The following is a 24,780-nucleotide window of genomic DNA, read 5'->3' as shown; positions in this document are numbered from 1 at the left end:
CATCACCCGGCCAGAGGCAAAGCTCAGGGCTCCTGTGACAGCACGTCTTCACCATGAGTGGGTGCCCATGTTTAGGAAGCAGCTTTGGGTGAGTATTTACCTCTATCCTAAGTATGGGTAAGCTCTTAGGAATGTCAAGTATGAACACTAATTTCGGAATTTCAAAAGCAAGGGTGAACACAGTCACCCTTCTTCCCTTGTTTAATAATCTACTTTGAAAGGTTAGCAATAAGGGAATTCTCGTCACTCCTATGATTAGTTACTGTTCTTTTTCAAGCTGTTTTTTTCTTCTCACTTTTTCATCTGCAGATATGCTTTTAAAAACCTCTCTGTACAAGGCAGTGAAGAAGACAGATCACAAATGGGTGTGAATAGAGCCAGTAAGGGGGGACTTATCTATGGGAACTACCTGCAAGTAAGTGGCAGAGTCCTCACAAGGAGGAACTTTCATTGCTAAGCGCTAGGTGACATTTTCATGTTGGGGTTTTTGTTCGTTTGTTTGTTTGTCTTCTCAGTCGTCAAATAGTTTTCTGGACCTAAAGATATCTCTTTTCATACACATGTATGCTTTTTCAAGTTTTGTTAGAACAAGTCAAGAGACTTGTATGTGAAGATTCACCTGCTTGACAGAAATACAGTGAAAGCAGAGAATGCAGAATCCAGGCCGAGGACACATGGGATAAGATAAAGTGTAGATAACTGGCAGGCGTTGCACGACTTGTATACCTGAGACCTGGTTACTGAATCCCAGCCTAGATAATTGCAAATGTAGCCAGAACATTTTCTCTTTTAAATTCTTTATCGTAAACTAGAAATGTTGAAGGCGTATGTTTAGAAGAAAGAAAGATGTTACAAAGAGGCATTTGGAGATTATTTTTATCTCTCTCTTTTTTTTTTTTTGGCCATGCCATGCGGCATGTGGGATCTTAGTTCCCCGACCAGGGATTGAACCCATGCCCCCGAGGTGGAAGCGTGGACTCTTAACCGCTGGACTGCCAAGGAAGTCCCTGGAGATTATTTTTAAGACGTGAAGTGATTAGAGCCCTTGATGCCCTTGTTGGTGGGTTTCTAATGATGAGCTGACAGGCAACGTTAAGGTCTTAGAATCGACTCTTTAGGAGAATAAAAGAGCAGCGGACACACAGTAGACTAACCAAGCTATGAAGCTTTTATAGATGGAAGGGACATGAGGGTCAAGAGATGGGGCAAGAGATGGAAGGGACATGATTTCTCAGTGAGGGTAACAGCATTTGTTACGCTAGATTCCTACCAAATAGACTTTCTCCTGAAAAGAATAAAACTCATAAATTCAGCTCACTCTTTATGAAGACACATTAATTGTTTAAAAGAAAGTAGATTGGTTCCTGAGCATTTGGGATTTGGGGGACTTTTTTCAGTATTGTATTCTATTTATTAAAGTTGGTAAAAATCTAATTTTGCGATTTCAAAATCAGTCTTTCTTTGTAATCTTTTTTCCAGCTTTATCAAGACATAATTAACACATAACATTGCATAAGTTTAAGGTGCTCGCACGTTGATTTGATGCACTTATATATGGCAAAGTGATTACCACCAGAGCATTAAGTCACATAATAGCCATTTCTTTTTTTTTGCGGTGAGAACACTTAAGACCTAGTATGTAATGCATTGCCATTAACTATAATCACTATGCTGTACGTTAGATCCACATAACTTATTCATCTTGTACCTGGAAGTTTCTACAAAATCAGTGTTTCTATTTTTTTGTTTAAAGTTGGAAAAAGTTTTGAATGCTCAGGAACTTCAAAGTGAAATAAAAGGAAATAAAATCCATGATGAGCATCTTTTCATCATAACTCATCAAGGTAAGTTGCACACAAGATTGGACGGTAGCTATTCATAGGAATTTTCCACCAGTAATGAGGAAAGATACCACACTTTTACCTGTAAGACGGCGGAGGACTAAGAAATCACCGTCGTTAGGATGCTTGCGAATACTTCGCTACCAGATAAGTTCTCATAGGACCCCCTTCTGCGATTTATAACAGTCTACTTTCTGCTACCTCGGTGTTTGTTGGATCAGTTAGGACTCTGTCCTAAACCCAAGGGGGCTTTCTATCTCTTGGAACTCACAAAGAATTTGCAAGCTAAGATGTCACGTTTTTTCCACTCGGAACGTTAGGAGACTGTTTTCAAGAAACAGATCCCTCACATTTACTGTAACTTTATATATCCTACAGAGAGCTGGTACTAAACAGGAATGTGAATTTTGTCTAAAATGTGTGTTCCTACTCTCCATACTTCTGCTTCTGGGTAGTGGTTTTTAACGTAGAGTCCTTGACTTTGGAAGTTTAGGAAATCCCTGAACTCTTTGAAATTTTGTGCAAAATTTCACAAACATGTCTTTCAGAGGTCTGTGACCCCCAAACCTTTAGATTTCCTCTAAGTCTGTTGGTGTCATAATACTGCCCTCTGGCTGACCAGGGCCCAGTGACTCATGTGGGTCGGTCTGCATTTCTAGATGTTTCCTTGTCCTATCAATTCTTTGTGCCTTTCCCTCAAATGAGTGTTTTCTTCACGGACTGGCTAAGATGATCGTCTCCTTTGAGTTAAACAAAATTAAAAATGGAAAATAATGGGGCTAATGTGTTACTTCTGTATTTTATGTTGACATTATCAGTGGCTCGAAGGCAAAATCAGCAGGGGAGGAATCACCACAGGGCAGCACACGCTGGGAATCAGAAATTTGTTTCGAATCCCATCTCTACCATTAAAGATGGTGGAACCTCGGCCAGGTTTCTTGACCAGTAATTCTCGCCATTTCCCCACCTGCACAACGGAAAGAATGACTGTTTCCTCTCATGCAGAGTTGTGAGGATGACACGAGTAACGTGCGCTCAGCACTGAGCTCAAGGTAGAGGACACAGTCAACACACAACGAATGTAGCACCTATCGTCTGATGGGGAGACTTTCCTTCCATCAGAACACGTGGTCAGTGGGTCATGGGACCAGCTACACAAAGTTAAACCTGAAAACGTGACTCACAGACTGATCCAAAAATATATTTGGTTTGCTCTTTTTGTCCACATATGGAAAACAGATTTCTGAAAGTCTCCTTAAATGTAATTTAAAGGTATAATTTGATCCCCTTCATTAGTACAGAAGCACAGCCTGTGCCCAAACAGAAGACACCAGCGATCACTAAGGTGACTGGTTTCCGTGCTCCTCTAATGGCTACACTGGCTGTTTAGTTCATCTATTTATATAATAATCACCCAGCATTTATCTTACGCCAAACACTGTGCTAGGAACTGAGGGAAATAGATGAGTATGACAGAGTTTCAGCCTGTTCATAGCTTGTCCTCCCCATAGGGTCCAAGTCCCTAGAAACAAATACGTTGTCGTACTCATTAGGTTAATGTGTATTAGGGTCTCACTCTATAGAAGTTTAGTATCACTTCCACTTCTCCACACACCTCCAGCTTCCACACGGGAAGTCAGATTTAGATTACGTGCTATATCCTCAAGGACATTAACAATATTTTGTTGAGAGAAGTCGTTTGGAAAATAACGTAAAGCATATGGATAACACGCCTGGCATATTCAAGCACTCAATAAAAGGAGGCTGTTATAACTTTATCACTAATATTTGTTTGTAGCATAAAATGGGGCTATGTTGGCCTTTATTGAATTTTGAGTTCCATTTTGATTTCTCTTTCAGTGTGTTAACAGGGTCTTTCATATAATTATGGTCAAAAGGCTCCCATCACTTTCCAACTGACAATGATTTTCCCTTCGCAGCTTATGAACTCTGGTTTAAGCAGATCCTCTGGGAACTGGATTCTGTTCGCGAGATCTTTCAGCATGGCCACGTGAGTTGCCGTGTCACAATATTGTTTTCATACTTTTCTTGGAGAAAGTAGAAAGTGTTATTAATGGGAAAAGTTTAACACCAAATGGTGGAATTATAACATAACGGGGGAAAAAAGTTTGTAGCGGAGAAGAGTTTAGTCACATCTTCCCAGCCTCATCATCACCTTGCTTCAAGGTTCCTTTCCAATTTTAGTTTCAAGCCCCTTGCTTAGAACCCCATATTTTTCCCTTAAAAAAAAGTTATGACGAACGATGGTGGATTGCCAGGACAGCTAATGCCGATTCGTTCATCAGTAGGTACCAGAATTGTATTTCTACTGAACGTCTGCATGGGAAGACAGGAGCAATGGTGAGGAAAGGAGACGGAGAGAAAAAGGAGGGGAAAGTGGGAGGGGATGCGGGGGAGGGCAGAGAGGGGCGCCCTGCGAAGCTCCCGCAGCCTCCCTCCCAGCCTGCATCCTGCCCCCACCTTCCTCCGCCCTTGGAGGACACAGGACCCAGCCTTGGGTCCCCCAGCTCGGAGCCCCTGCGCCAAGGGGGCAGGGAGGAGAGAATATCCATCCTCGGACAGTGCCCTCCTCGTACCTGTGAACGCAAACCCCATCCGTCTCAGCGGCAACTCCCGCCTCAGGACGGAGCCCACGGACCCAGGGGTCTGCTTAACCTGCACGCACGGGTCCCCATGTTCCCCTGGACTTTATTCCTTAAAGCAAAACTAACAGAGACATTTTAGTGCCAAGGTCCCTTCTTCGAGTAGAGACGGCATGAACAGGAACACATTGTTATTTACACTCTATTTAGTGTCTTCCAGAACTGAGGCCTGAGGACTCTGTTCATCTCCTAACCCCCAGGTCAGGGATGAGAGGAACATGCTGAAGGTGGTGACCCGAATGCACCGAGTGGGCGTGATCCTCAAGCTCTTGGTCCAGCAGTTTTCCGTCCTGGAGACCATGACAGCCTTGGACTTCAACGACTTCAGGTGTGCACGCGGCTTTGTCAACACGCAGGGGTTACCCTCCCATTCTGATGGGCTGGAGAGAACGTGTGTGCTGTGTTGTGTGACGTAAGAAGCCTGTCCTGCTGACACTTTGTCACTGGGAACCCTCGGGAATCATCACCACACGCGTTTAAGCAGCTACTGAAAATACTTCATCCCTTTCCTCTTACATATGAACGCAGCACCGTCCGTGAATTTCAATTCATCGTGTGTACCCAATTTTTATCCCAAAAGGATTTTAGACAACTTACCAGAATGGCTAAAAAGGCTGATATAATACACATAACTAAAGTTAAATGATTAAAAACTAAAAATAAAAGAGAAACAGGAGTGACATATAAAGAAACATGTCCGTGTAAGTTATGGATTAAACTATAAATTTTATTTTTTAATATTTTTACATTTTTATTCTATATTGGAGTATAGTCGATTAACAGCTATACTCAGGTGTGTTAGTTTCTGGTGTACAGCTAAATGATTCAGTTATACATATACACGTATCTATTCTTTTTCAAGTTCTTTTCCCATTTAGGTTATTACAGAATATTGAACAGTTGAACTATAAATTTTAGAGGTACATATCCAGGAAGATATCTATCTATCTATCTATCTATGAAATCTTTTCTCATAACCAAAATTTGAGAAGAAATCTTCCTAAGAGCGTCAGGTGCATTTACTGATGGAACGGACAGTGTCTTCTACATATTTGACGATCAAATGAAAAGTGGTAGAATTTCTTTGTAGTATATTTAACAACTTGAAGTTTTAGTACCAGTTAGATGAAGGAAATTTGTAAGGATGTGAGAGTTATGTGGGGTGGGAGTACTCACACCTTGTGATGCCCTATTTTGTGCTAGGCAACATCCCATTCACTTTACTTGTAGGGTCTCACCAGTGCTCATAATAATACTAGGTAGTGAGATTAATGAATTGAACTTTAAAGAGAAATGGAATAATATATCTATATTTGGCTGCATGGCTTGCGGGATTTTCCCCACCAGGGATTGTCCCTGGGCCACTGCAGTAAAAGCACCAAGCCCTAACCGCTGGACTGCCAGGGAATGCCCTTGAATAATACTTATAAAGAAACTTTTAGCACTATTGAATGAAAAATATTGCTCAGTGTTCACCTGTCTTTATCTTAGGAAAAGCTTAGTATACACACATGCATGTACGTGTCTGCACGTGTACGTATAAGTTTACATGTAAACACACACACATAGATAAACACACACACACATACACATATGTGTATATACATACACAAACATCAACTGACAGTGACAATGATGGCTAGGACCTCGTTGTCCTGATTTCGGTGAAGTCCAAGTCCGGGGTCCAACGCTAGGCAGTTGTGTGTGGTGATGCCTGGGAGAGTCACACTGACCACCTTTCCCAACAGACGAGACCCTTGCGGCGATTGACCATGACAACAATCTCCTCCCTCCTCTTCTGTCCTCCCCGACCTGTTCTCACAGAGAGTACTTATCCCCGGCATCAGGCTTCCAGAGTCTGCAGTTCCGACTGTTAGAAAACAAGATAGGGGTTCTTCAGAGCTTGAGGGTCCCTTACAACAGAAGACACTACCGTGATAACTTCAGGGGAGAAGACAACGAGTTACTACTGAAGTCCGAGCAGGAAAGGACCCTCCTGCAGCTGGTGGAGGTGTGTGTGCAAAGGCCACTGGGAACGCCTAGCTCAGCACACCTGGTTACTTGAGCTTCTGCGACACCCGGATTTTAAAATTCATATCAAAGTCGGGTCGTGTTCGTTGCAAATAAGAAAAGAATGAATTTATAGAAATACTTTAGCTGGTAAATTCCACTAATTAAAATATTAAAAGCTCTCTTGAGAACTTCAGAGAAATTTATATAATCAATGATATGTTAATATTTAATAACCTCCTTATCTTATTATAACAATCCTTTTAAATATTCCTGCTAAGCCACATTGGATTAGCTGATTTTTAAATTGGGTATGGTTATTTATTGAATGAGATTTATTTCTTTAAAATATTCCATAATTGAAAAGTTCCACAAGTTGTGTTTCTTAATTAAACTAAGTCACTAAGATTCTATCCTTCAGAATTCTTTCCCTTCATATCTTACTTCTCTGTGGGTCTGTAAATGGCCTTGAGGAATTATTAATTTGTTTTTGCATAAGTAAATTATTAAATAAGGATTGTATAGTCTTGATTTCCATGACAAAGTCTTTTCCTTTGCAAATTCAGTTTTTATTTTAGTGAATTATACTCTGCTCACTAATCCCCTGGGCATTGTAAGTGTAGATTTAGGTTAATAAATTATAGATTATGCTATTTAATGGCTTATAAAGATAGAGAAAGAATCAGAAAGCTAATTTCAAAACGAAAAATAGGCTAAGTGAGAACCCACAGAGATGCACAGATTCGGTTTTATTTCTAGATTAAAAACCCTGTAGCATCTTAAAATAATTGAGCAGTCAGTTGACTTCAAAGTTGCTAAGTGTACAATGTCCCTGCGTTTAGAAGAAATCATATCTCATACATGTCATGATTCCTTCAGCTCCTAAGACATAAACTATTTTGAGAATAAACCAGAAGCCTTCATTAAAAGAATGTATAGATATGTTCGTAGATTTATAGAAAAAAATTGGGATTTCTGTAATAATATATTTCTTAATAAAGAGTAAATATCTTTAATGTGATTTCCTTTAAGATTAGGAGAATAAAACATTGCTATTTTATAAATGAAGAAATTGAAGGGAAAGAGAAATATTTACACACAAAAAAACTCAGGGTGTATGTTTCTCAAAACCATGGAAATTTTCTATTTCAAGTTCATAAATGTTTGTTACAAAGCATTTTACATAGTTTAAATTTTACAATGTATTTACTTGAAAAATATTTATTTCAGGCATGGCTGGAAAGAACCCCAGGTTTAGAGCCACATGGATTTAACTTCTGGAGAAAGTTTGAAAACAACATTGTCAAAGGCCTGGAAGAAGAATTCACAAGAATTCAGGTGTTTGTGAAGCCATAAGTAAACATAAGTTTGCTACAGGAGAAGTACTGGGAATTTCATTTTAACCATTTTCTATTAATCTTTCATTTTCCTCATATTCTTTCACAAATGCATCTGCTTGGACTATATGACATGATTGATTTAATCTTACTGATGTGCAAAATGAAAATTAAATGAAGAAGACTTTGAATAGATGAGACTAATAGACCTTTCTCGTTTATATTGAACATATCACGTTATGACCAGTTCTAGACAGAAGTGGGCTCACAAAGGACCAGTGATCCAATACACTAAGCCATATAACTTTCCTTCACTCTGATGTGTCTGCTGAGTTCTTCTTATTGGCTCTCAGACAATGTCAAGTTTCTCTCAGTTAAAAAAATATATATTGTAGATTCCTCAATTTCCCTCACGTTATGGGCCCCATGTCCTTTCTTCATGACCAAATTTCTTGAAAGAGTTGGTTCAATCCTACACCTTGAGAGGCTGTGCCACGAGGTGTTTAAAGCAGGGACCTGATGCCACAGTCATGGGTCAAGTCCCCCCGTCCCTGCTTGGTGACCCTGTGCCATTGAACCTCTCCTGCTACCTAACCTCTCTTTGCTTCACTCCCTTCATTGGCAAAATAGAAAATATGAGTATCTACCTCATAGGATTACTGTGAACATTACATGAGATTCATATTCGCAGAGTATTTAGAACAGCGGTCAGCATGGTTATTTCTTTTTCTCCATCTAATTCTCGCCCCGGTTCAGTCTGCCTTCCTGTCCCTCATTCACAAATGGTCACTGGTACCTAAATCCAATGACCACTTTTATCTCCATTTTACTTCACTTCCTACTGGCTTTACTACTAATGACTACTTACACTTTCTTGAACATTTTCCCCCATGGTTTTGGTATCAACATTGTGTCTTCATCTAGTGTGCTGACCCTTGCTTCTCTCTCTCCTTTTCACAAGGCATGGGCTCAGATCCCTCGCATTCCCGCTCTGTCCTCTTCCATCAGTGAACTCGTTTATACCCACTGCTTCAGCACCTGCTAAGACACGAGTAATCCTCAACTGTTTAGCTTAGTTAGCTCCTTAAATTTCTTTTTTTCTTTCTTTAAAAAAAAATATTTATTTGGCTGCTTCAGGTCTTAGTTGGGGCGGGATCTTTTGTTGTGGGGTGGGGGCTCTTCCTTGAGGTGCACGGGATTCTCTCTAGTTGTGGCTCGCGGGCTCCAAAGTGCATGGGCTCAGTCAGTAGTTGTGGTGCACGGGCTGTTGCCCCGCGGCATGTGGGATCTTAGTTCCCTGACCAGGGATCGAACCCACATCCCCTGCATTGGAAGGCGGATTCTATTTTATTTTTAATCTTTTTTTACTTTTTATTTTTTTAACATCTTTATTGGAGGATAATTGCTTTACAATGCTGTGTTAGTTTCTGCTGTATAACAAAGTGAATCAGCTATATGTATACATATGTCCCCATATCCCCTCCCTCTTGCGTCTCCGTCCCACCCTCCCTATCAAACCACTCTAGGTGGTCACAAAGCACCGAGCTGGTCTCCCTGTGCTATGCAGCTGCTTCCCACTAGCTATCTATTTTACATTTGGTAGTGTATATATGTCCTTGCCACTCTCTCATTTCGTCCCAGCTTACCCTTCCCCCTCCCTGTGTCCTCAAGTCCATTCTCTACGTCTGCCTCTTTATCCCTGTCCTGCCCCTAGGTTCCTCAGAACCATTTTTTTCATAGAGTCCATGTATATGGGTTAGCATATGGTATTTCTTTTTCTCTTTCTGACTTACTTCACTCTGTATGACAGACTCTAGTGCATCCACCTCACTACAAATAATTCAATTTTGTTCCTTTTTATGGCTGAGTAATATTCCATTGTATATATGTGTCACATCTTCTTTATCCATTCATCTATCAATGGACACTTAGGTTGCTTCCATGTCCTGGCTATTGTAAATACAGCTGCAATGAACATTGTGGTACACGACTCTTTTTGAATTATGGTATTTTCAGGGTATATGCCCAGTAGTGGGATTGCTGGGACATATGGTAATTCTATTTTCAGTTTTTCAAGGAACCTCCATACTGTTCTCCATAGTGGCTGTATCAATTTACATTCCCACCAACAGTGCAAGAGCGTTCCCTTTTCTCCACACCCTCTCCAGCATTTATTGTTTGTAGATTTTCGATGATGGCCATTTGACTGGTGTGAGGTTGATACCTCATTGTGGTTTTGATTTACATTTCTTTAATGATTAGTGATGTTGAGCATCCTTTCATGTGTTTGTTGGCAATCTGTATATCTTCTTTGGAGAAATGTATATTTAGGTCTTCTGCTCATTTTTGGATTTTTTTTTTTGTTTTTTTGATATTGAGCTGCATGAGCTGCTTGTATATTTTGGAGATTAATCCTTTGCCGATTGCTTCATTTGCAAATATTTTCTCCCGTTCTGAGGGTTGTCTTTTCGTCTTGTTTATGGTTTCCTTTGCTGTGCAAAAGCTTTGAAGTTTCATTACGTCTCATTTGTTTATTTTTGTTTTTATTTCCATTTCTCTAGGAGGCGAGTTAAAAAGGATCTTGCTGTGATTTATGTCATAGAGTGTTTTGCCTGTGTTTTCCTCTAAGAGTTTTAAAGTGTCTGGCTTTACATTTGGGTCTGTAACCCATTTGGAGTTGATTTTTGTGTATGGTGTTAGGGAGTGCTCTAATTTCATTCTTTTACAGCTAGCTGTCTAGTTTTCCCAACACCACTTGTTGAAGAGACTGTCTTTTCTCCATTGTATATTCTTGCCTCCTTTATCAAAGATAAAGTGACCATATGTGCGTGGGTTTATCTCTGGGATTTCTATCCTGATCCATTGATCTATATTTTTGTTTTTGTGCCAGTACCATACTGTCTTGATGACTGTAGCTTTGTAGTATAGTCTGAAGTCTAGGAGCCTGATTCCTCCAGCTCCATTTTTCTTTCTCAAGATTGCTTTGGCTATTTGGGGTCTTGCATGTTTCCATCCAAATTGTGAAAGTTTTTGTTATAGTTCTGTGAAAAATGCCATTTGTAGTTTGATAGGGATTGCATTGAATCTGTAGATTGCTTTGGGTAGTATAGTCATTTTCACAATGTTGATTCTTCCAATCCAAGAACATGGTATATCTCGCCATCTGTTTGTATCATCTTTAATTTCTTTCATCAGTGTCTTATAGTTTTCTGCATACAGGTCTTTTTGTCTCCTTAGGTAGGTTTATTCCTAGGTATTTTATTCTTTTTGTTGCAATAGTAAATGGGAGTATTTCCTTAATTTCTCTTTCAGATTTTTCAACATTAGTGTATAGGAATGCAAGAGATTTCTGTGCGTTAATTTTGTATCCTGCTACTTTACCAAATACATTGATTAGCTCTGGTAGTTTTCTGGTAGCATCTTTAGGATTCTTTAGGTATAGTATCATGTCACTGCAAACAGTGAAGAAGTTTTACTTCTTCTTTTCCAATTTGGATTCCTTTTATTTCTTTTTCTTCTCTGATTGGTGTGGCTACAACTTCCAAAACTATGTTGAATAATAGGGGTGGGAGTGGGCAACCTTGTCTTGTTCCTGATTTTAGTGGAAATGGTTTCAGTTTTTCACCATTGAGAATGATGTTGGCTGTGGATTTCTCATATATAGCCTTTATTATGAGGAGGTAAGTTCCCTCTACGCCTGCTTTCTGGAGGGTTTTTATCGTAAATGGGTGTTAAATTTTGTCAAAAGCTTTTTCTGCATCTATTGAGATGATCCTATGGTTTTTCTCCTTCAATTTTTTAATATATATCACACTGATTAATTTGCGTATATTGAAGAATCCTTGCATTCCTGGGATAAACCCTACTTGGTCATGGTGTATGATCCTTTTATGTGCTGTTGGATTTGTTTGCTAGTACTTTGTTGATGATTTTTGCATCTATGTTCATCAGTGATATTGACCTGTAGTTTTCTTTTTTGGGGACATCTTTGTCTTGTTTTGTTATCAGGTTGATGTTTGCCTTGTAGAATGAGTGTGGGAGTGTTCCTTCCTTTGCTGTATTTTGGAAGAGTTTGAGAGGGATAGGTGTTAGCTTTTCTCTAAATGTTTGTTAGAATTTGCCTGTGAAGCCATCTGGTCCTGGGCTTTTGTTTGTTGGGAGATTTTAATCACAGTTTCAATTTCAGTGCTTGTGATTGGTCTGTTTATATTTTCTATTTGTTCCTGGTTCAGTTTCAGAAGGTTGTGGTTTTCTAAGAATTTGTCCATTTCTTCCAGAAATTGTCCATTTTATTGGCATATAGTTGCTTGTGTTTTTTCTGATTATCCTTTGGATTTTCTTCAGTGTCAGTTGTTACTTCTCCTTTTACATTTCGAATTCTATTGATTTGAGTCTTCTCCCTTTTTTTCTTGATGAGTCTGGCTAATGGTTTATCAATTTTGTTTATCTTCTCAAAGAACCAGCTTTTAGTTTTATTGATCTTAGCAATTTTTCCTTCATTTCTTTTTCATTTATTACTGATCTGATCTTTATGATTTCTTTTCTTCTGCTAACTTTGGGTTTGTTTTGTTCTTCTTTCTCTAATTGCTTTAGGATACGGTTAGGTAGTTTACTTGAGATGTTTCTTGTTTCTTTAGGTAGGATTGTATTGCTATAACCTTGCCTCTTAGAACTACTTTTTTTTCACACACACACACACTGTATTTTTATTTTTACAAGAGATAAATAAACTGACACCAAGCATTGTAAATGGATGACCACAACAAAATTAGAACTGCTTTTGCTGCCTCCCATAGGTTTTGGGTCATTGTGTTTTCATTGTCATTTATTTCTAGGTATATTTTTATTTCCTCTTTGATTTCCTCAGTGATTTCTTGGTTATTTAGTAGTGTATTGTTTAGCCTCCATGTGTTTGTATTTTTTTTCCTCTAATTGATATCTAATCTCATAGTGTTGTGATCAGAAAAGATACTTGCTACGATTTCAATTTTCTTAAATTTACCAAGGCTTGATTCGTGACCCAAGATATGATCTATTCTGGAGAATACTCCATGAACACTTGAGAAGAAAGTGTATTCTGTTGTTTTTGGATGGAATGTCCTATAAATACCAATTAAGTTCAGGTTGTTTAACATGTCATTTAAAGCTTGTGTTTCCTTATTTATTTTCATTTTGGATGATCTGTCCATTGGTGAAAGTGGGGTGTTAAAGTCCCCTACTATGGTTGTGTTACTGTTGATTTCCCCTTTTATGGCTGTTAGCATTTGCCTTATGTACTGAGGTGCTCCTATGTTGGGTGCATAAATATTTACAACTGTTCTATCTTCTTCTTGGATTGATCCCTTGATCATTATGTAGTGTCCTTCTTTGTCTCTTGTAATTGTCTTTATTTTAAAGTCTATTTTGTATGATATGAGAATTGCTACTCCAGCTTTCTTTTGATTTCCATTTGCATAGAATATCATTTTCCATCCCCTCACTTTCAGTCTGTATGTGTCCCTATGTCTGAAGTGGGTTTCTTGTAGACAACATACATATGGGTCTTGTTTTTGTATCCATTCAGCCAATCTATGTCTTTTGGTTGGAGCATTTAATCCATTTACATTTAAGGTAATTATCGATATGTATGCTCCTATTACCATTTTCTTAATTGTTTTGGGTTTGTTTTTGTAGGTCTTTTCCTTCTCTTGTGTTTCCTGCCTAGAGAAATTCCTTTAGCGTTTGTTGTAAAGCTGGTTTGGTGGTGCTGAATTCTCTTAGCTTTTGCTTGTCTGTAAAGGTTTTAATTTCTCTGTCAGATCTGAATGAGGGATCCTTGCTGGGTAGAGTAATCTTGGTTGTAGATTTTTTCCTTTCATCACTTTAAAGATGTCCTGCCGTACCCTTCTGGCTTGCAGAGTTTCTGTTGAAAGATCAGCTGTTAACCTTATGGGGATTCCCTTGTGTGTTATTTGTTGCTTTTTCCCTGCTGCTTTTAATTTTTTTTTTTTTATATTTAATTTTTGATAGTTTGATTAATATGTGTCTTGGCATGTTTCTCCTTGGATTTATCCTGTATGGGACTCTCTCTGCTTCCTGGACTTGATTGACTATTTCCTTTCCCATATTAGGGAAGTTTTTAGCTATAATCTCTTCAGATATTTCCTCAGTCCCTTTCTTTTTCTCTTCTTCTTCTGGGACCCCTATAATTTGAATGTCTTGGTTCAAGGACAACTTCTGCAGGATGTTCTTACCCAACCTCTCTGTTACTATAAGTTATTATGGACAGCACTGTTCCTTTACACCACTGCCTATGGTTGAAATTGAACTTAAGTTTTCAGTGTTTCAGTCCCACCAGATAGAGATCAAGGGACTCAGTTTTGCTCATGATTTTTATCTCTATCACATTAGCCTTATTTACTGAATAAATCAATAATCAATTGGCTATCGTGTGCACACACATTCTTACCACACAGTGTGGTTGTTCTGATGAATTGTGGACAATTGGGGAAATGGATTTTTGCTCCAGCCCAAGTAATTGAGTTGTAAGTAGCGCATGTGTTGTAAGCAGGAAAATAAGAATTTCCTTAAACAAATAAATAGATTTCAAATAAATAAAAATATAACAGTGGAAAATATCTAAGGAATTGTATTTCTAGAATACTGCACTGAAGATAGAATTTCAGTTGAATTAGTAGTATCTCTGACTAGGAATTCTTAATTTTTCCTAAGTGGAATTACTTTACTGCCTGTATTAAATAATTGCTGTCTAAAATTAGACCATTATTGACCACTTGTAGTTACCTCCAGCTTTGCCCATCTGAGTCCAGTTTTCTTGATATTTATGAAGAGAGTATTTGGATTTAACGAATCATTTAAACTTAAACAAAAGTATAGAACCAGTGGTATGAGGAAGGTCCTGTCTCATAAGCAGTAATTTCCAAGCTGCAGTGTTAGATGATATAGTACATATCCTAAGTACACCCTTTCTGCACCCAGCTAGTTTTTTCTCACAAGCAATGTTTTCTAAAATAAGGATCTCTTCTCTCTTGGGAATATTAATGCAGTATTTTCCCCAAAGGCCAAGGAAGAGTCAGAGGAAAAGGAGGAACAAAAGGCTGAATTTCAGAAGCAGAAAGAGGTGTTACTATCCTTATTTGATGAGAAACGCCATGAGCATCTCCTTAGTAAAGGTAGGCATTTCTATTCCGAGGATCCTTCCCCTGGAACGTAAGACCGTGAGATCAAAAAGTCAAACCTTACTTGGGGGGAAGAAATGCACACTGATATTTCCACTCATAGGAGCAAGGAATTTTTCATTTGTTGTGAAAGTTAAGTATTTTCTATACCAGGTTTCTCTTTTTTTTTAAGTGACTTAAAATATATTTAATAAACCTTATTTTATAATTCTATAATTTATTTGAAGTATTTCCAATAAGGTATTCATAAATGATACAGGAACTTAGTATTTAGGAAAAGAAAAAAGGTCAAGTCCTTTTGTATGTGGCTGCTTATTGCTTGATTTCTAACCCTGCCTATTTAAAGGTTTTGAGAATTTAAAGTATGTGTATATATATATATATATATATATGTGTGTATATATATTTAAATTTGTCTTTTAAAATCTAATATTAAAATAATGTTTCAAATGATAGTTTTCCAAATTCAAGCTAAGGGATAAAATATTTAAACGAACATTCACATTCTTTTCTAAAAACATGTGACACAATTATTTAAGGTGATGATTGCCAAGTGAACATGAGTGCCTTAAATTACCTATTAAATTAAAACTTGCTATGTGTCTTGCAGGAGAGAGACGGCTATCATACAAAGCACTTCAGGGGGCCTTGATGATATACTTTTACAGGTAAAAGCAAATCAAAAGAGGAGAATTAAGGCATACAGCATGATAGTTATTTATTTTTGGTTTCCTTTGGCTGTGCCGCACGGCTTGTGGGATCTTAGTTCCCCAAGCAGGGATGGAACGTGTACCCCTGGTAGTGAAAGCACTGAGTCCTAACCACTGGACCGCCAGGGAATTCTCAAAAGAGGTGAATTAGAAGTAAAAATGGAGGAGTAGATACAGATAATACATCCAGTATAAAGCTTATACATTGCAATCATAGTTTAAAAAAAATCATTTAGATTTGGCGGGGCGCGGGGGGAAGCTTAGAAAATAATCGTGAAGTTTCATGAGGTTTTTCTTTATTTTAAATAGTAAGAGTCCAATTTTATACCTGTGGTGGGTAAAAAAACAAAAATACACACAAATTAATCAATATCCTTTTCATTAAATTCTGCAGTGTTATGTACATTAAGTGTCCTAAGGATCCAAAGTTTAATCTGTCTCAGAAACTCAGCCATGAAACGGGTTCATGTCACTTAATGATGTTGCTATTCCTGTTTTGTAAAATGAAATAGAATGAAGTGAAAACACCTTATAAACTGTTGTTCTCCTTGTTCAGCAATTTCAAGTCTAACTGTCTTCACCATCCACAGTGTCTGGGGCATCCACGTCCTGTCCTCCTAGCCACGTGGGTGAACGGCCCATCTTTGTGTTTCATAGATTATATGTGTCAGAGCAATAGATGGCACACTAGTGAAAAGCAAAAAATAAATTAAAAAATCTGTGTTTACTGCATGTCTTACTTACTTGGGTTTATTTTTTAATCCTGTCCCATCTATTTTTCAGAATGACAGCATAAAAAACCCTTCTGTTTTCCTCAAATGTTAGTAAGCATATGCTATTCAGGCTTATGTATCCTCGGCAGAAAATGCACTGAGAGAGCTGGGGGATTAGATGAAAAAGGAAACAAATATATCAGAGGGAGCTGTAACAAGCAGTCTTTGTTTTCACGTTTTAACATCTTTGCCTGGAAGAAGTTTCTGACTGTTATTGGCTAGAAATTCCGAGATGGTGTCCGTGTCTGCCTTTTATGAGAAGGGGTGTGGGGTGCGACTCTGGCTGGTCACTTCACGTCTATCGAGGAATGTTCTAGACTCTTACACACATGCTGCAACATGAGTGGTGTTAAGCCCTTTTATGAGATGAGGAAACTAAGCCTGGGAGAGAGATCAGAGCTGTCACAGCTCCTAAGAGGCAAAGGGGATGTTTGTTTAAGGCCCAACAGATGGTAGAACGTGTGTTCTTCCTGACGCACTGGACTTGCCTGAACACTTTTTATTATTATTTACTATTATTTACTACTATTATTATTATTCTTTTTCTGCCCCAGGGAAGAGCCCAGGTTCCAGGTCCCTTTCCAGCTGCTGACCTCGCTCATGGACATGGACTCGCTCATGACCAAGTGGAGATGTAAGTCCCCCCGGACCCCCCAGAGCTGCTCCCTCCCTGGCACCCTCCCCTCCCCCACGGCGGTGGGTGGGGGTGGGGCTCCGTCGTAAAAGCAGCCGAGCAGCCGCTCTCAGGGCCAACCCATCCAGGGCGCGGCAGGCGCAGTGCCCAGCGCTCACAGCTCCTCTGTGGGCCCAGGAAGACGCTGGGTTTGATAATCAGAAGAAACAAGCAGGCTTAGGGTCGAAGCAGATTTCGCTTGTATTAGCAATGCACTCCTCTCGGCGTCAGTACAACTTGAAAATATAATTTCAATAGTTCGAGTTCATGGTCGAAGGGCCCCATGAGGACACGAGTAGCGAGGGCTCATGTAAGTCGCAAGGCCTCCGTCCACGGCGTCCGAGGGCCGAGCGTGCCTAAGGATGGACGGACGCCCCGCGCAGCCTGGACCAGGCGGGGCGCCGGGCAACCGCCCCGCACCCTCATCTGCTCACACCTGAGCCTTCCACACGGCTGAGGGATAAGGGGAGGTGATAAGCGTCACCGACCCCTTGTCCTTGGCGCACGTGGAGCTAACGCGTGTGTCTGTCTAGACAACCACGTGTGCGTGGTGCACAGGATGCTGGGCAGCAAGGCGGGCACCGGCGGGTCCTCGGGGTACCAGTACCTGCGCTCCACGGTGAGGTAAGCCGGGCATCCCCCCTCATCTCGGGGACCCACCAGCGCCTTTTTCCCCACGGAGATGCGCCTTATCTAGGAAAAGTCACTTATACTCCCTCCTGTCTGGACTGCCGGCAACCCATGTATCCTTAGATTAAGGGACTCCTGTGGGAGCCTTTGGAGGTCACTGCAAACATCCTTAGATCTGGAAATTCATCATTGCATCCTGGGATGCGAGGGGGCGGGGTACCGATGTCTGCATGACCTGCGAGGGCAGGAGCCAGGTAACCCAAGAAGCCTTTTCAACTTATTCTGGCTCAGGTCTGGGCTAGACTAAGATGGGTATCATTGATTCCGCCGAAGTCCTCCTGGCCAGATGAATGACACAGCTGAAAATAGGTTCTTGTTTGCTGAGATGACTCTCTTGTATAGGATAAACACTACTCCCATGTGCTCCAGAGACTGCCTTTTTATATTGTTTACAAGGAAAGAAAGCAACATTTACTGAGCACTTCAAACATGCTAGAGAGATTTCTAGGACATTCATGTTCTTACCTTATTTAGTATTCACAGTATTATAGATAGATGGACATACAGATAGACAGACACATCTGAAAACGGGGAAACTTACAGAGCCCCGCGGGAAAGGAGAATCGAGAATAAATTAGATTTAGTCTCCAAAATTCTTTTTTTAACTTTATTGAAGTATAGTTGATTTACAATGTTAACTTCTGCTGTACAGCAAAGTGACTCCAAAATTCTTTATAATTCACTATTTTCATCCCTACTCTTACTACCTGATTGACTAAGTTATAAAACACAGTGTTTCTATTTTCATCATTTGTAGAGATTTTCAGTTTCCCCGGGAATAAACGCTAGGCTGAATGATTCACAAAAGTTATTGGTTTGAATTTTCACAGTCATTACACATTTTCTCTCTTCCTGGGAATAAATTCTGTAAGCAGCGTGAAACTGTAAATGATTGTACAAAATGAGCACAGCCATCAGGGGTGGTGGGAACGGTGAACACAAACAGCCTACGAGCACAGCCATCAGGGGTGGTGGGAACGGTGGACACAAACAGCCTTCCTGGTGTGTCATTTTCTCATTAGATCTTCACAAAGGCCTGGTTAGAGGAAGGGATTGTAGTTTTTATCTTAGAGTTAGAAACCAAAACACTGAGCTTTAGACAACTTGCCCAGGGTCACATGAGTTGCAAATGAGAGCAAAATTTGAACGCAAATTTGACTTCAAAGACAAATGTTCTTCTGCCATAAAACTGCAAGGTAAAATAGCTCACTAACACACACATGGCAATTTTAAATGTGAAAATCACTCTTATAGACATTTATTATAAATCTAAGATGGCATTTCAACTTATTAATGCACTCATGTCACTTACTTGGCAGCAACTTAATGGGTGGGAAATATTTTCCGATGAACAGCTAGGAATTCTGTGTGCTTTCGATTTATAATTTTGCATCCCGTCCTTTAAAAGTCAGAAACTAGGACACACCCTTATCTTTATGAAGGTAGCATGACAGTAATAAAGCTCTAGGTTTTAATCTGGACCAGCCTGGTCCGGATCACTGAAACACGTAATATGGTTTTATGGGCATGAACCTTGGATGTGGAATAAAAATGAAGCACTCTTAATACTAATACTCTTTGATATACACAACATGGAACATACAATAATGAATACTGATTATTTATGGCAAAATATCATTATTTGAGAAATTTAAAAATCTTTCATGTCAATAAGTCTAAAACGTCTGTATATATGTGCTTCTCCAGTGACAGGTACAAGGTGTTTGTAGATTTATTTAATCTCTCAACGTATCTGGTTCCCCGACACTGGATACCGAAGATGAACCCAATTATCCATAAGTTCCTTTACACAGCTGAATACTGTGACAGCTCTTACTTCAGCAGCGATGAATCAGATTAGAATCATCTGCAAGAATTTATGAAGAACATTGATTCCTCAGTCTGTGGTCTTCATTGTCTATGAATTTTCATGACTATGCAGGCTCTTAATGTAATATGTGTTTGTACATATATACAGCATATGTAGCAGTGTAGCACTGATTCAATCCTAAGGATAATTTCATTACCTCATGTTTGTGACGATATCAGACTCAACAGTAAGAAATTCAGTTACATTGTAACATTGTACCTAGTGTTTTCCTATTAGAGACAATGTCCCTGTGCTTACCTTAATGTAACCATTTAATGTAATCATTTTCTGTTTCATACCTTATAAGCTTGTAAACTTCAGCTATTTCAAATATTTTATGCAATAAAATGTGTCATTCTGTACAAAGATGTGTTCAATCAAAAGGTTTTGTAAATAGTAAATAAACTTTAGTCTTTTGACATACACTGTTCTGGAAACATTGTTTGTATTTGTTAGGACTCTTGGTGACCAAGGACAGAAATCTATCGGAAACTTACCTGCAGGGGGTTTATTGGGCAGTTTCTCCCGTAGCTCCCAGAAGTGAGAGAGGCTTGGGGAGCCTGGAGGCACCGGGATGGATCCAGCTCCTGGAGAACGCCATTCCCCAAACCTTGGAGGACCTCCGTCTCACCCCTTCTTCTCTGTCGGTGCTGGCCTTGCTCTGCCCTGTGGGCACCAGCTCCATCCTCAGGCTGTGTCCCTCTCCCTGCACCTCTGGACTCCCCCCGGCCCCATGGCACGTGTCTGGCAGCCAGAGCCCACCCTAGCGCACCGCAGAATTGAGGTAGCGGGGAGTGTTCTTTCCAGAGGAAAGGAGAGGTGAACAGAGGAAGCAATGACCCGGTTCGTTCGGCATAAAATGGGTTAGATCAAGAGTTTAGATCACACAGGAGTTCCTTTCTTCTTTTTCTAGCTCAGTCTGTCAATACCTAGTGAAATTCCTGTTATGAGGGGAGTACAAAATATTATCAAAGAAATCTGGAACGCACAGCCAACTTGACCAAGGGTGCTTATCTACGGCAAGCGGTGGGTTCTTGATGGAAGTGAACGATTCTTCGGTCTCAATTACAATTTTCTTATAAGGATCATATTGTCTAGTTTGTCTCTACATTATTTACATATACTTGCTTTTGCCTCCATGGCGTGTGTGTGTGTGTGTGTGTGTGCAGGGACAGGTACATGGTACCAGATGGTGGTTAAGCTGAAAAATCCAGAGACAAGTAGCGAGGCCAATGACACTCCCTTTGAAATAAGTCAGCAAGTTTGAGATCAAATGCATCTATTCATTATCTACTTTGGTCCAAACCACCAGTTTAATCCCCAGTTTCCTCTCTATGTATTGGGATAAAATACTTATAATCTTGGCTTTTTCTCAGGAAGTAATGAAGAAATATGTTACTGGATATTCCGTCCATCAAGATGCCTGGAATAAATGCTATTTGTCAAGGCACATTCTTTTAATAGACTCAATGAATGATCTGATTTAGTTATTTTTATCTCTGTTTCTTGGTGTGACTAGGTTATATAGGTGTAGTTTTTTTCAAATGATGTATCACTAATTCTTACGTAAATGTCGAAACCACTCATAATGCCAGTTAGTACCCTTGCCCCGTTTAAACTTGCTTCTAGTGCCTACGACCCACTTTCAATAATTCTTAAATGAATCATGAATCCCTGTAAGGCTAATTTAGTATTTACTCTGAGATCCCAGTGAAATCACATCCAGGAACATCGTGGCTATTTTCGTTATGACTCCTAATTATTATGTGAAGATCTCATTGCTCTCCTCTCGGCCTCACGGGCGAACGTCCAGCAGCTGGTCAGTGCGGGAGCACAGCACACGCCCACGTGGAACAGCAGATGGTGAGGCTGAGAAGGCAGGGAGGGGCCTCTTTGGGAAAAGCTCATTTAGAGAAGTTGATATGTTACCTTTTAGGCACCGGGAGCCCCTGAATGGGCTAAAACGGAGGGATAACGTGAAAATGGTGTCTTTTAGAAATGTAAACCCCGGGGACACAGAGCAGATGGGTTATCAATCTGTCCGTCACAAACACCCGGGGGGCTGACGAAACAGTTTCCAAGTCCTCAGGTGGCTCCTGGTCTGGGGGCCGTACTCGAGAAGCCCCAGACTGAGGGACAAGGGGTCTGGTGGGTCGACTCCTGAGCAGCGGGGGTCAGAGATGTAACTCAGAAGGGTATTCATCTTTGTAAAAGAGTATCAGAAAAGCGTTCATACGTTACGGGAATTAGTACATGAACACGAACTGGAACAATCAAGACACAAGTCCTTTCTGGCATAGCTGGATATTTAGAGTATTAGTCAAACAGAATATCAACTTGTCATTTCTAGACCTGGGTCAACACATACTCTTCTGAAATCGCTTCTCGTTGGTGTAAGGAAAAGAAATGGTGTCTTGTTTTCGATTTTCTTCTAGTAAGGAGAGTGATGAATAAAGGCCAACCGTGAGAGGAAAAATGGGATGTCGCAATTTTTTTCAGTGGTTATTGCCACCTCTACAATTTTGCTTTTGAGGTAGTCTACGTTGGACCGCGACCATGAATTTGAGACAGGAGATACTTACATACTTAGGACTTGATACAATTTTGTCATTTAACTCACACAATACGATTCAATCAGAAGAGCAGCTTTCATGCTCTGAGGCTCTTACACGGCCAAGCATAATGACCCTGCGAAAGAGGAGATGGACCTCGAGGACCAGGGACCACGTGGAAAGCCACAGGGATGCACGAAAAAGTAGTTAGGATGGAGTCTGGGAAAAATAAGCAGAAAACTGGGACAACAGAGGCTGGGAAACACATTTCGGCTGATACCCCAGATTAATGAGGTTGAACTTTGAAAGAGGTGGTGCGTCCAAATGATGGGCGGACAGACAGGTGAGGTCCTGATGCTGATAAAGGCTTAGAGACAACTGGAGCCAAATAAATGGCCCTAAATTGAAACGGAAAGTAAACAATGAGACTTCTTTCGCCAGGGAAGCCACACCACCAGGAGGATTTAGAAGTTTCACGGCCAAGAGTAAGGGAAAGAGTGAGAAAATGTGAGAAGACACACCGTTCCTCAATCCGCAAGAACAAGGGAGGAGATAAAACGTACTGGAACCCTCCGGGCCATGAAACCTCCAAATAATTTGTCTTCCAGGCAAGGCTACTTGAGATTTTCCTATCACTTGGTTGCCATATTGGTCATTTAGTTTCAATCAGGCTAGCTGTCTGCCTTAAAAAGTAACTTTGTCTCTTTGCTTCTTTCTACATGATCTGCGCAGGTCACGGGTCAGCACCATGTGCTGGGGAAGAGCAACTGGCCTTTCAACATTCCTTTGAAATTCCATCCTGGAGGGCTGGGAATACAACTGCGAGGGGCACACCTAGCTCTAGGCTGGCTGTTCTTGTATGCAGGGCAGCTTGGGCTGGTGATTTTATCCCATAAAGGAAAAGGGATTCTTATCACCTCTTTAATCCGATTGGAAATACGTCATTAAAAATAAAGAAACGGCAAACAGAAACAACGATCAAACAAACCAGACGACAGCCTTTTCAGAGTGAAGAGACCTAAAGTATCTCCTAATCTGACCGTCCTCCCAGTAGGAAACTGTCCCACAGACTTCCTCCCAGGCCATGGTGCTGGTTTTCTTCCTTCTGACCTTGTCCATCTCTCTCTAAGAAGAGAACATTCTACAACTTATCAATAGTTTCAGCAGGACCAGGCCCTAGAGCCTGTCTTTTGTGGGTAGTTGCAAAAGCCTAAAGGTGAAAATGCCAAGAATGAAGTATCGCATCTCATCGTGAGCCTTCAGTTTTGTATCTGTCTCTTGATCTGGCGAACATATCACACGAATACAGCAGAAACAGATTCTGCAATACCTGAGAAAAAGGAAACGGTCAGTACTACTCTATTTCCTCCTTATATACCTTTTAAATAGCAAATTAAAACAATTTTCATTTGGGTTCGGGAAGAGTTAATATCTACTAAGAAAATCACTCACTGGTGATAGCTACCTGTCCATAGCGACATGGCAACCTCACATGCAGATATTAGACGAGATACCTAATATTTTTATTTCAAGAAACTATTAAAAATCCCCAAACGACTTATGAACTGAACAGGTGAATGTATCTGAAATCTGTGTCGCACTCATACATATTGCTTAGAGGCAATACGAGAATTTATAGGACTATTTTAAACACAATTTGAAAGTTTAACTTCTAAGATTTGAACTTCAACAACATTTCAATAAATCACCAGCGTGCTCTGCGGTCGCAGATCAGAATGTCGTGGCGGAAGTGATCAAACATCCTATTTGAAGACTGGATTCCTCTGTGATTAGCTGCGTCTTTGAAATCTCTTGGGGCCACGGAATGCTACCCGCCTTCCGCAGCTGGTCGTGAGTAATGTGACCATCCCAGGGATGTAACTTTCAGGAAACACTCCCTTTCAGAAAGGATCTGGATTCCTGTATAATGACGAACCAGGCAGGCCTTGGAGACTTAAACCGGGAAACGGGTACAGGGCAAAGATGATCTCGACTCATCTTTGTAGCTGGGGGCTGGGAAGAGGTGGGGATGCAGTGATGCTGAACCAGCATCCGGATCACGTCCTTGCAGCAACCCTGCCAGGGCTGTGAAAGCAGCCGCCCCTCAGCCCAGATGCAGGCCCCTCACTCCGCAGCTGGGGATAAACTGTGGGGGCAGCAGGGCTTCCAGGAGTGGCAGTGGCCCTTTATCTGCAGAGCCCCAGTGAAGCTGAAAGCAGAAGCCTGGCAGGGGTGCTTGCGCTCTGGCTGAAAAGCTTCTGTGAGGCTGACTCTTGTTAATAAATAATTTATGAAAAATTGTTTACTGGGGTGACTGAACAGGCTATTTACTAAACTACACGGATGCCGCTCTGTGGAACGACTGAGCTGTCGTCGCTAGACTGAATCAAAATATAAGCTCTTAAATTTTTCCATAACTCTTTTTTTCTTTTTTCTTTTTCTTTTTTTTTTTTTTTTGCGGTACGCGGGCCTCTCACTGTTGC

General features: G+C 40.4%; 2 protein-coding genes across 3 annotated transcripts in view; one reads left to right on the top strand and one right to left on the bottom strand.

The window, feature by feature from the left end:
• On the top strand, positions 1 to 20,111 carry TDO2 (tryptophan 2,3-dioxygenase). Its single transcript, XM_024746125.1, has 12 exons — positions 1 to 88; positions 310 to 415; positions 1,754 to 1,844; positions 3,782 to 3,852; positions 4,705 to 4,832; positions 6,329 to 6,515; positions 7,745 to 7,852; positions 14,912 to 15,023; positions 15,640 to 15,697; positions 17,067 to 17,146; positions 17,719 to 17,809; positions 19,583 to 20,111. Exons 1-12 carry the CDS (start codon positions 54 to 56, stop codon positions 19,734 to 19,736), a joined length of 1,221 nt encoding a protein of 406 aa, XP_024601893.1. The 5' UTR covers positions 1 to 53; the 3' UTR covers positions 19,737 to 20,111.
• Positions 18,469 to 24,780, bottom strand: part of CTSO (cathepsin O) — a 25,042-nt gene continuing 18,730 nt past the window's right edge. The window contains exons 8-9 of one of the 2 annotated variants that reach the window (XM_024746127.1): positions 20,243 to 23,627; positions 18,469 to 19,742 (exon numbers count right to left, since the gene is read on the bottom strand). In XM_024746127.1, the coding sequence (XP_024601895.1) occupies positions 23,593 to 23,627 (35 nt within the window). In that variant the 3' untranslated portion in view covers positions 18,469 to 19,742; positions 20,243 to 23,592. The remainder of the gene's footprint in view (positions 19,743 to 20,242; positions 23,628 to 24,780) is intronic. The other variant, XM_024746126.1, reaches the window with a different exon arrangement.

The sequence above is a fragment of the Neophocaena asiaeorientalis genome, unplaced genomic scaffold (assembly GCF_003031525.2).
Source record: "Neophocaena asiaeorientalis asiaeorientalis breed wild unplaced genomic scaffold, Neophocaena_asiaeorientalis_V1.1 scaffold51, whole genome shotgun sequence".
Taxonomy (NCBI): Eukaryota; Metazoa; Chordata; class Mammalia; order Artiodactyla; family Phocoenidae; genus Neophocaena; species Neophocaena asiaeorientalis.
Note: the sequence above shows the minus strand (reverse complement) of the source record. Positions and strands in the feature narration are given on the sequence as shown.

What these genes read in the sequence shown, in the direction of transcription:
- TDO2 (XM_024746125.1), top strand. Translation starts at nt 54, where the DNA reads ATGAGTGGGTGCCCATGTTTAGGAAGCAGCTTTGG. An exon ending in TTTCATCATAACTCATCAAG is followed by an intron (nt 1,845 to 3,781) that starts GTAAGTTGCACA and finishes TTCCCTTCGCAG; the next exon opens with CTTATGAACTCTGGTTTAAG. An exon ending in TACCTGCGCTCCACGGTGAG is followed by an intron (nt 17,810 to 19,582) that starts GTAAGCCGGGCA and finishes GTGCTTCTCCAG; the next exon opens with TGACAGGTACAAGGTGTTTG.